The sequence below is a fragment of the Anopheles moucheti genome, chromosome 2 (assembly GCF_943734755.1).
Source record: "Anopheles moucheti chromosome 2, idAnoMoucSN_F20_07, whole genome shotgun sequence".
In the NCBI taxonomy this organism is placed as follows: domain Eukaryota; kingdom Metazoa; phylum Arthropoda; class Insecta; order Diptera; family Culicidae; genus Anopheles; species Anopheles moucheti.
In genome coordinates, this window is record NC_069140.1 from 74679391 (window position 1) to 74691017 (window position 11627).

The following is an 11627-nucleotide window of genomic DNA, read 5'->3' on the forward strand; positions in this document are numbered from 1 at the left end:
ATGCCAATAAACATCACAAAACCACGTTCATTTCATCAGCACCCAATCCTTTGGAGTTTTCTTCTTTATGCTGGTTCTTTTTTCTTCTTTGGTTTCATCCAAGCACTTTTCCCGCAGCACGCCGGTTCGATCGGGTCCAGTGGGGCAGAAAAAGAAAAGCCGGACGGTGCCATCGTTCATTCATCTCAATTTGCTGACGAATAATGGAAGCTGAATGTCGTTAATGGACTCCATTAATACCACAAAAAGAGGGCAACCAGCCCAGCGGGCGGGAGGGTTTCCTTCCGCACCGGTTGGTGGCTCGGTTTGCGGTGGCTTCCGTTCCCCGCACCGGGCCAACCCGGCACAGACGTTTTAGTTTTGCGCTCCCACGTCCCCATGGCAGGTTGCGCACCCCAGCAATGACACTTCGAAACGGTCCCTTAAGCTGCCCCACAGCCTGCTCAGTCGCAATTCTCCGTCTCGTTCGCATAATTTCGTTTTGCAATTTCGTCGTGGACGGTTTGGTTTCTTTTCTTGTTTTCTGTGCAGTACGAATCAATTTCTTTCATCCCGAAAAAAAAGCTCCTCTTTCAATTTATTCTCGACCTTGTGAACCTTGCCGTTTCTTCGAACGGCAAGTGAAGCGTACCCAACTGCCATTGGCACGCCCCGGCTGTATGACGGGGTGAGTGATTCCGGAAGCTCCCAATCTCGGAAGCACTTTCTTCGCCGGCGTTTACGCATGCAACGAACAGCGACGCGTGTAGCTTGCGTCCCTCTGATTAAATCATTCTCTGACATTTTCATTAAGACGAAGCCACCCCATTCTTCACCCATCTCACCTGCCATGTCCTGCTCTCCGGAGTATAATACGTTGTTCTAATAAAGCCTTTCAACTTCATTCAATAGCAACGATCAGTTTCACGGGGCTGGCGGTGAAGGGTGGAAAGGGATGAATAACATTCAACAAAAGATCGAAAATCATAATCTTGGAAAAGGAGGAAAGGAGAAAAAACACAGCAAAAGGTAGCAGTTTGCCGTGAATGTTCTTTGTGTTGTAGAACACATTGCATGTCAAACGTCTATTATTTACCGTTCCGAGGTTTGTTTGAATCCCGGTAAAGGTCTGTTTACTGGAAACGAGATTGTAGCAGTTAAAGACTAGCTAGGTAACATTATTATCTTGATAGATGGATTTTTACAAAAAAAAAAAACAATTTAAATTATACACATATAAACTAATGTATACGTTGTTAAAATGTCCAAGAAACAAACGTTCTGGTTTTGTAGAATTTTCTGTAGAATTTTTTTGTAGAATTATTGTTCAATGTGCATTTTTAAATTTTATCATTAAAGCTTTTTCAAACAATCAAGACGTTTGGAGAAATATTTCCTTTACATTAAGAAAACCTCAACGCAACAATTTTACTCATCCGGGCTGTTGTACTTTTTATGTTTTGTTTTATAATACTCATTCTCATATTGAATTAATGAGTTTTAAAACATTTTTTTTAACAGAATTTACAAATATCTCTCGTCGAAAATAATGTTTCGTTAATACTGCCGGTACCGTTTCGTCAATATGCGTTTTGGCAAACTAATTTGTTTTAATGTTCGTATAGGCCTTTTAGCGAGACTATTGCATTTACAAAAACAACAATATGATTACAGACGAATTTCACAATTATCTGTCTTCCACAGTTTTGCCATTTAACGTAAATGTAATAGTAAACGGTCAAGTTTTCCTGCAACATTTGCAAGAATGAATTAGTTGCTTATTGTTGTAGATTGTTTCTTATTAATTAAATAAAAGAGCTTTTCAACGCTTTTTTTTGAGGCTGTTTCCCATTAAAAACCCGTCCGCCAGATGGTTTCAACATACAATCCAGTAATGTAGAGCAATTTAAATTCACCCATATCATGAAATTTAAAAAAAAATAAAGGAAAAATCCTAAACATTTGTTTGTCATATTTGTACATTGAAGAATGTTTTAAAATGTTTTACTAATTTTTTTTGTATCATAAAGCAAAATGAGGAAGAAAAACAAGGATGAAACCAATGAGAGGCAGGAACGAGCAGGATGCGCCTGCGATCCCTTAGGAACGAAATATTAAAGCATAAAGACCATTTGTTTGACATACGTTATCACAGTGTACGGCCTGTGAAGAAGGTCTGTTTAGTTTGTTTCGTTAGAAAATAATCTGTTTTATAACACCCTCAAATACCCAGATTAATGTAAATCGTAATTTAAAGTGTACAATAAGGAAAATTTACTCTCTAAGAAAATGCCTCGGTAACCAACATGAGTTTGACACCACTGCTTTCAACCATTTGTGGAGTAATTAAAATCTTTTCAGTTTTCCTAAAAAAATAACACTTTATTATTTTTTGCACACTTTTACAAGAAAAATATTCCTTATTTTATTTAAACAAATTGTTAATTAAATTCATTAATCAGGAGTAATGAAGCAACTGCTAGAGGTTAAATTCCATTCCAAAAACTGCATATTCCTCTTTCTGTTTTCAACACTTCATGTGTGCAATAAACTTTTCTTCTGTAATTTATTAAAAAGGCATCAGTAGCATTTTATTTTCCTACAGTTTTTATTTTTACCAAACGCTCCAGACCACAAAAATAAACCTCTCTGCTCTGCTAGAAATAAAAAGCGAACAAACGTCAACAGGACAGCAAAATACTACCTCCCCAAACAGATCGTCATTCGATTGGCAAACAAATTTAAATTCCATCCCTTAATTGTGCGCCCATTCGTCCGCACATCAATCAAATGCGTCCGAGTGAAACTGATCTGCGCCAGTGTATTGGTTGCCTCGTCAAGGCGCTTGATTTGTATTTCATGCGGCTCCGTCCTACCGCAAATGGACTATTTTTAGCCTGCATCTATCTTGGCACAGCAGTCCAGTTTGCTCTAGGGCTCCCCGATTTGTGGAATCTGGGTGACCGATTGAAAACATTGAATTATCGTCCGAATCGGTACAAGCGGGCAAATCCATCTCCATCGACGTTGGGAACTGGTGTATTTTATTTATCTTCCCATCTCGGTGCCTCGCGAAACCGTAAACGAATGGGAAACGTACCAGACCGAAAGTAGATTTATGCTTGCGTCTGCAAACGAGCTGCCGCTCGGTCCTGTTGGTCTTCCGCGCCACGATTGGCTGACACATGACTGATTGATGCGGCCTCCGCCTAGACTTGAGGTTTTTCTTCCAGCTTCCTCAGTGTCTTGGGTGGTCTGAGATAGCTTAAAGGGTGGTGCCTTCGTCTTCTGCACATCTGTTTCCCGTTCGGTTGTATCTTTCATCGCCTGACGAGGAACTTTTCGGGCGGAGGGTAAAAAGGCGAATTGAGGATTTCCCGGGGGCAAAACTGATCAAAAAAGCTGGAAGCCAGAAGAAAGGGTTGCAAGTTCGTTACAGTGTTTCCTTGTTATATTCTCGTTTCCCGCTCCAGATTATCCCCAAAAATGGAAGGCTAATTTTATTCAAATTTTCTCTACAACAACTTCAATTGAAGTCCTTTAAAGGATGCCATTGGTGTAGCATCTAGGGTTATGATATCGATATGGACGGAGGTGCCGATTTCTGTGTGTGTTTTTTTTTCGGAGGAAGCATGTTAGCTTATACATACACGGTCATGCCCTACAGCACGATAAATTCAACGCCAAAAACACATTCCTACCCGATTGTCTATTGCACGCCCGGAAGCAGCATGCCAATGGGGGGGGGGGGGGGGGGAAATGGTAGCAACCATGGGAGCAAAATATGGCGAAAGAAAGAAAATTGTACGGGTAACAACAAAACCCCAAAAAAAAAAATACCCCAACCCCAAAACGGGAAGTAAGTAGCAAAGAAATCGCACCGCACCGATCTACAGCACGATGTCCCTCCTTCAATTTCACGGCCTAGATAACGAGGGTGGAACGACACGCATCCTGCCCGGGGGGGAAGAAACACAAAACGGGGACACAGAAAATGCCTGTGAAAGATAAAAAATGGTAATTGATATTTACCCTTCCGAGACCGAACAAGGGGGGCGTATGTGACCGGGCGGGAGGGTTCAAATGAACGGAAAATGTCTCTGATCTCTCACGCTTCTGTGTGCTTTTTTTGCATATATATTTTTTTCCTTGCACATTCCTCCTACTTTTTATGCTCCCAATGGGGTTCTGTACAGACGGACGGGCAGCAAAAAGAAAAACGAAGCAGGCAGAAGATAAAATTGTTTCAGAAAATGATAGGCTCACAGTACAGGGCCATTCACGCAGCGGGTGAACATGAAACACCCAGCAAAGTGAGAAATAAACGGGAATCGAGAGATTCGAAACCAAGCCCAATTTGCTGCGAAACACGAGCCAAATAGGCAAACAAAGGTTGTCGATTGGGGGGTGGTCTCACGATAACAAGCTCCCCGAGGTTGTGCCTGATAATACAGGGGGAAAATGCTACACTGAATGGAGAAAATGCATTCGAACCAGCTCACAACTATATTTGTACAAGAGGGCTACCAACACACCGGCTGGCCGGTCATCGAACGAAGTATAAATGCTTTGCCATTTCAAAAAAAAACGGTAGCAAAACCCCCTGAGGGATCACATGGTTGCCGCCTGCATGTTTTACCAGTTCGAAACCTTTCTAACACACGAATTCGTACCGGTAACCGTAAAGTGTATGATGTGTCGAAAAGCAAAACATACAAAACACGATTTAGAATCGAAGCGAAACATTTTTTTCTGTGCTAAATCAAAAGCTCAAAAATACGATCACAAAACACATCAATCCTCCACACGGACGAGTGATTCATGGTGATACGTTCGAATTATGGATTGCTATTGAATGCATCCAGCGCGCAAAACGATTCCCCAAATGTGAATAACATTTTAGTGGCAGCAAGGATTTGGTACACATTTATTGAGAGCGATCTCTTATAGATTTTTTCGAACAAACATTCGATTTAACGAAAAATAACAATATTTTTGGAAGCTTCTGGAAAACTGGTATTAAAATCCTCTCGGTTGTTTTCATCATCAAGCGACACAAGCACTGTTTACAAGCACACAAATTTACTCATTCTCTTTTTATTTTTCTTGGTCAGACATCAGAAACGATTATTTCCCGTAGTGCGTAGGAACCGCGCGACTGTGCATTAGGTAGCGGTGTTCATTCCACACGACAGGATCGTTTCAAAATCCCATCCGGAACAATTAAATTAGAAAAAAACCCCACTAGTGCGAATGACAATGACCAACGTCACATGCCAAGTCATGGTTGATGTAAAACTCCACCTGCGGTGATCCTTGGGCCTGCGCCAAGGAGATGGACTAGCTTGTCTACTCTTCAACCTAGCGCTTGAGAGGGCCATCCGTGGGAGTAACTCGGAGGAGGAAACTTTGGTGACCAATTGCAATAAGTCAATCCAGATCCTGGTATATCTTATGACATAGACATCAATGGTCTACGGCTCTCCTACGTAGCGGACGCTTACCAAAGGAGTGAGCAGACAGCATAAAATTTCGATTTGAAGATTAACGAGACAAAAACCAAGATTATGGTGGCACCATCAGCTTCCCTGCTAACAAATCCCACTTTACGTAGGGGTGACGCACAGATAGATGAGCGTTCTTTTGAACTCATCTATTATTACAACTATCTTGGGCAAAAAATCAACATTGTTAGTTGTTGTTAATATACGCGATAGGGCTGTCAACCGGTTTTTCTACAGTCTGGGGAAACTCTGCTTTACTCTGCTGGGACTATTTAGAAACTATATAGTTCCAGTATGCACATACGCCTCTGAGACATGGACTTTCACTAAAACTGATGATACGTCAAGTAAGACTCAAAGTCACGTTGGAAAGGAAGATGCTCAGAACCGCTACAATCACTAGTTGTACGGTGAACAACGACAATAAACGACAGTGATCGTACAGCGGATTAGACTTGTCAGGCTCCGGTGGGCTGATCACTTCATGAGAATGACACCGAACGACCTAACTTGTAAAGTCCTTTTAGGTTATCCACAAGGACAAAGCAGGGGTAGTAAAGGATGTGTAAACCAGAATGGTCAGGATTTTGCATTGGCAGATGATGGCGCTCGACCTTGTGTGGTTGAAAGGATTCCTGCAGCAGTTCCTCTAAGATCGCAAAGCGGTTGAAGCGTCTGATAAATAAGCAAGTAAAGGCGAGTCAGAAATGCCAGTCCCGAATCTCTTGAGATCAACAATCACGGTTTTCGGTGTACTACCTCTAATGGATTTCGCTCGATCTCTTCACAGCGACTGGACGCCGTCACGATTCGTGCTAATGAAAATCACTTCAGTGAATACGTTTGCAAACATTTAAGCATACTGAATGAAATTAGAATAATTAATTTGATCGATTATTATGATTAATTATGATTATGATGATTAAAAATAATCGATCAACTCTTCAACTCACTCGTTTGAAGAGTTAAAGTACGTAAGTGGGTTAGTAATCGCCAAATCGTTCAGTAGTGGGTAGTTCCACTCTAAATAACTCACTATCGTTTAACACACTCGAAAATAATTGAAATAACTTGAAACCTAATTATACAATTGTAATTGAAATTCAAATTAACTTACTCGTTAGGAAGATTTAAATTACTTTTTTTATTTGATTAACTGAGCACTTACACTTCCTTCGATATACCGTTTGAATTTGCAATTATTTATTATTCATCATAATGTTCTACAATTTTTTGCAAGATCCTCTATTTCAATATCGTTTCGCGGAATTTGCAATGAAAATTAACAGCAATTGCTCCGGTCTGTCATTAAATTGCATTTTTATTGTTTTTGTGCTGAACAAGGCTGCACAAAATCATCGTTTCATTTTAATTTGTTCGACAGAACATTCACGAACCGTTGGCCTAAGGCGGACGACATGTTTGAAAAGATTGCTATCGAGCAATTTCGGAGGCACATTTTTCTGCTGCCTGTAATCTGTCCCATAATTTCACTGTCTTAAGCAAAAGTATACATAATTCTATTGGCCCACGACACAGATAGCGTACCGAGGGAATCACGTTACCGTACGGAATTTCGGATACCCTCCGGAAAGGCTATGGATACGCTTGCTGTTATTTCGATTCGCTTGGTGGGTTGACGAATTTTCTGTTCTGTCCTACCGTGCACACTGTGGGTGAATAACGCGTCCAGTAGCTTAACATCGTTTGCAGACATGCCCAGTGACGAGCCCACACAGCGGGGCTCGTATTCCAATGCGTGCCGGGTATGGGAAATATTTCATCCACGATAATCTCATCACGGCCAGAAACTGCCCCATCATGCGTATCGATCTATCTTCGTGTGCATAAACGGGTGTGGGAGAAGAGAGAAATGGCCGATGGATGGGAAGCATTAGCATAACTGAGAGGAGGAAAAACAATCTCCTAGTTTCTTTTCGAGCATAGATTCACATCTGAGGACGCCCAGCACACAGATCGGGCCAGAAGTTTTCCTCAGATTTTCCCGCAAAGCTTGCATTTGATTGATTGATTTTCTCACACGAGCAGTTTGCTGTATGATGCTAATATGCGCATCACTATACGAACAAAGAAAATTCACCTCAAGGGATTCGAAACCTTCGACCCTCAAGGCTACCAGCTCGATGAAGCGGTGCTCATTAAAATATTTACACACACTGATGCACGGTGGAAAAATGATCCCGTGGTAGCATACGCTCCAAAGGGAAAACAACATCTGTTGTGACAAACGCACAGAACATCATATCCCCGAACGCAACCGGGCCGGGTTTAGAGAATTATTGTTACTAAAAAATAAAACTCTCTAACCAAGCGTTCCGTTGCGTAGCGTAGCACCCGTTTAAGCCTGATGAGGATCTCCACATTCGCGTTGATCCTTCCGAAAGGTGACGCTCTCCGATGGTTGGCTGGATGATGAATTCCGTTGATTATTCAGCAGTTAATTATATGTGCGCCCAGCAACACAGTCCATGAATAATGTATGGACGGGACCCCGGAAAGCCTCACCGGGCCGGGTCGCCGCCGCACTCTTGCACTGCTTTAATGCTCAATTAATTCATTTAAGCGATGGTCCCGAAAGTGAAACGCCCCTAAAGTGGAAGAGTGAAGAGAAAAATTAACTGTAAATGGGAAAAGCGGGCACGAGTAGGGTAGTAATGGCGATGCTGTGCGTTGGATGAACATTTTTCCCCAGGAAAAGATTGTACGGATTGAGATTAATGTAGAGGTCGGAGCAATCGGCCGGAGCTGTGAGTGGAAGCCGATGGACTTTACGTACGATTTTGTCCAGCCAATTTTTAATTGGTTAATTAAGATTTGTGGATGAACATGTGAGAAACAATTAAATGATTTTTTAAAGGTAAATTGAGTCACCTATTTTATGTTAAATGTGTCATTTGATTTATAATGCTGGTGCTTTTCCTGCAGCATCCATACTTGGTGGTTCGTGAAGCGAAAGACGGTGAATATCGGTGAACAATTTGGAAAATCTTTCAGGAAGTAAAAACGATATGTGCCAATTGTGTGCCCAAAGTTAGCCTATCTAAAGATTATTTAGTGAACTGGTCTTAAGGAAAAAGAATGTTCAGCGAAGCAAACAAAACCATTTGGATTACGCTTACCGAGAAGCGTGCTGATAAACCCAAGGAGTGTTGCAAAACGGTTCTCTAGACGTGTGAATTGTAAATTCATATTGATTATTCGAAAATGGAGAGTCTAGATCGAGTCATAATCATGACAGTATAGAGAAGGAAAAGTTATTAATAATAGTAGAGTCCAACAGCTAGAAGGCTTCCACAAAGCATGTACATCGTTGGTAATCGAGAATTTATGAGCGACTTCGAAGCCTTCCTGGCAGACAATATTGATTTTACGTAACAAAATTAATATTTAAAGTCCTTTCGAATACCTTTAGAATATTCTGTTTCACAGTAAATGTTTTACATGCTGCAAGTTCTTGATACAGATCCTATAGACCACATTGTGACAAATAAAATATTAAAATAATTTAGTTTTACTAAAACAATATTAATTCCAGTTTAAATCTAAAGATGTACTTTACTGACTGTAATTTTTTCGATTAAAACTGAAATTCTTTTTTCTTCACCAATCGCTCTGATTTTCAGGATTCCGATGTTGTAACACATATTTACTAATGAATACCTGTCACAAAATCAGATCGCCAATACATATCTGTAATGCACAAACTCACCTCTCCTTTCGCAGATAATCTCACCACACAGCAGTAGCGTCGCCCACACGGCAGTGACAATAACGCCGACAGCTACCGTCAGCCATCATCAGACGTTGCCACGCGCCAGCAAAGCGCCCCTTCCACCGATCCGTTCTACGACCAGCAGCAGTAGCAACGCTTCCACATCCTCCGGTACGGCTTCCACCTCCATCGCGCCACTGACGTCCATCCTTGTAAATAGCAGCAGCAACAACCACCACCATCAGCATCACTATCAGCAGCAGGGCTGCGAGATGGCAACACTGCCACCGCAACCAAACAGCAACGTCATAACGGTGGATCTGGTAAGCTCGACTACGGCGGCCACCGGAAGCTCATCGAGTATGGGTGGCCAACATCATCAGCATCACCACCATCACCATCATGCGCACCACCATGCGAACGGTGGTGGACCGGCCGGCACGACCACCGCAGCGAACACTGCTGGACCACCCGCTGGCAGCACGGCCACGCTCAAGAAACGCGTCCAGATCCAGGAGGTAACCGTATAGCATCGGTACAGCACAGCTGACGACGACCAGGAAGCTGTGTGAAGACATAAATGCACGTTACGCTAAACGCGTGAATAGGCGATCGGTTCCGAAACGAACGAAGGCAGCGAATGCTTGTCGTCGACAGGGGTGGCAAACAATCGATTGGACGGTAAATCAGGCTGCATGATTTTAAATATTCCAAGCTAAAAATGTTCATCACCGTGCAGCTGCTGCTGCCATCTTGCTCAATCCCACCATGCAGCTGATTGGCAATGCAATGATTCTTCATTTACTCACTTCGCACTTACCGGATGTAGAAAAAAAAACGCCATTTATTCAATCGATTGGAAGCATTTGCAGCCATTTCACCATTTTCAAATCAATAAATCTTTCCCAGCTCCATCCTTTAAGACGAGCACACGAAAAAATCTCAACCAGCTTGTGAAAGCTCTCTTCCCCATTCGCAACAAGTTAAAGTCAAGTTTAGCCTTTTTTTTTCGCTTCTCACTGTGTAGAGATTTTGCTAGGTTCTAGTCTGCTGCAAAAGCGAGTAGGATTAGTTCCTACAGAAAAAAAGAAACCATTTGCTCTGCTGCTTCCCCATTTTTCTTTTATCGAAAACCCGTGTTTGCCCATTCGATCGATTGCTGCCCGAGGTCGACAATCCAAATCAAGCTCCCCCGTGTTTCGGGATGGTACAAGTGACCGTACCGGGAGAATAAATCTCAACTGTAAATAAGACACGATGCCGCCCCGAATGAAACGGAGGGATGTATCTGGCCGTAACCCTGTTCCTTTTCCTTACTCCACACACAGGTGAATTGGAGACACAGAAAAAAATCGAGGAATTGAGATAGGGAGGTGGAAGAATTGTGTGTAAAAGTGTAGCAAAATTTAAGAGCGCATTCGGCTGAGGTTTATCGAATGCGAAACGATATTTAACGTTACTGTAAGGGTTGTTTCTTAACGCTGGGTGAGCAATGCCAGGAATTGGATTTTCTGGTACAACAGCATCCAGGTTGGCATTGAAGTTTTAAATCTCAAGACAGCCAGTCGGATTTCAAAGAGAAAAAAAAAACTAACGTGTAGATAATGAGTATAGAGTGAATGTGAGCCGGAATTTATTAACTGTTTTGCATATGCATGTGTACAGCGTAGCGCAGTGAAACAGTGCGTGATTTGAGTCCCTCTAACCTCTTCCTCTTCCCTTTGCTTCCCTGTTTCCCTACGTTAGTTCCTTTCCTCTCTCCCTATTAAAGGAACTCTATAATTCTGGTTATAGTAAGTGGAAAACTGCAAGAACATCTAGTTTAGGATCTATTTAGCGAAAATCATTAGACAATTAGTGTAAACGAAGAAAAAATAATAAAACGGGATTGAGAATAGTTATGGTAACTAGTGCAATCGATTTGATCATTATTTGCAAAGCAAACGACATTTAAAACGATTCAACCGATCATACCAACTGCATAAAGATCATGCAAAAAAAAAACATTACTTCATGCAATACAACTCGAAATGGAAAAGTTGATAAAAAGAAAACAAAACACATACAAAATCATTCAAATAGTTGAAAGCCAGCTTTATTATCCATCTTCCCTATAATGGCAAGGAGGACCATGATGAGAAAAAATCATAAACACACACACTCACACCGTTGAATAACGTTTTATAAAGATGCGTACGAGACAGAACTGCGTTTCGTTTCGTACGTCCGTCAGTGTGCATAAATAGCATTAAGGCACGCGATCAGCTTCCCAAAATCGCGGCACGTTTCGACCACCGTAAAGGAGTCGTCGTCCATTTTCACACAAACATACACACACACACACAGAGAGAACAGACAAATCATACCCACACATTCCCCGATATTGTAAGTGAGATGGTGCTACGACGCCT

At 41.8% G+C, this 11627-nt stretch overlaps 1 protein-coding gene across 1 annotated transcript in view; it reads left to right on the top strand.

The window, feature by feature from the left end:
- LOC128302207 (neuroligin-4, X-linked-like) overlaps positions 1-11254 on the top strand; it is a 75768-nt gene extending 64514 nt beyond the window's left edge. Inside the window, exon 14 of the mRNA XM_053038971.1 lies at positions 9228-11254. Coding sequence (XP_052894931.1) covers positions 9228-9746 — 519 coding nt within the window. The 3' untranslated portion in view covers positions 9747-11254. The remainder of the gene's footprint in view (positions 1-9227) is intronic.
- The last annotated feature ends 373 nt before the right edge of the window (positions 11255-11627 follow it).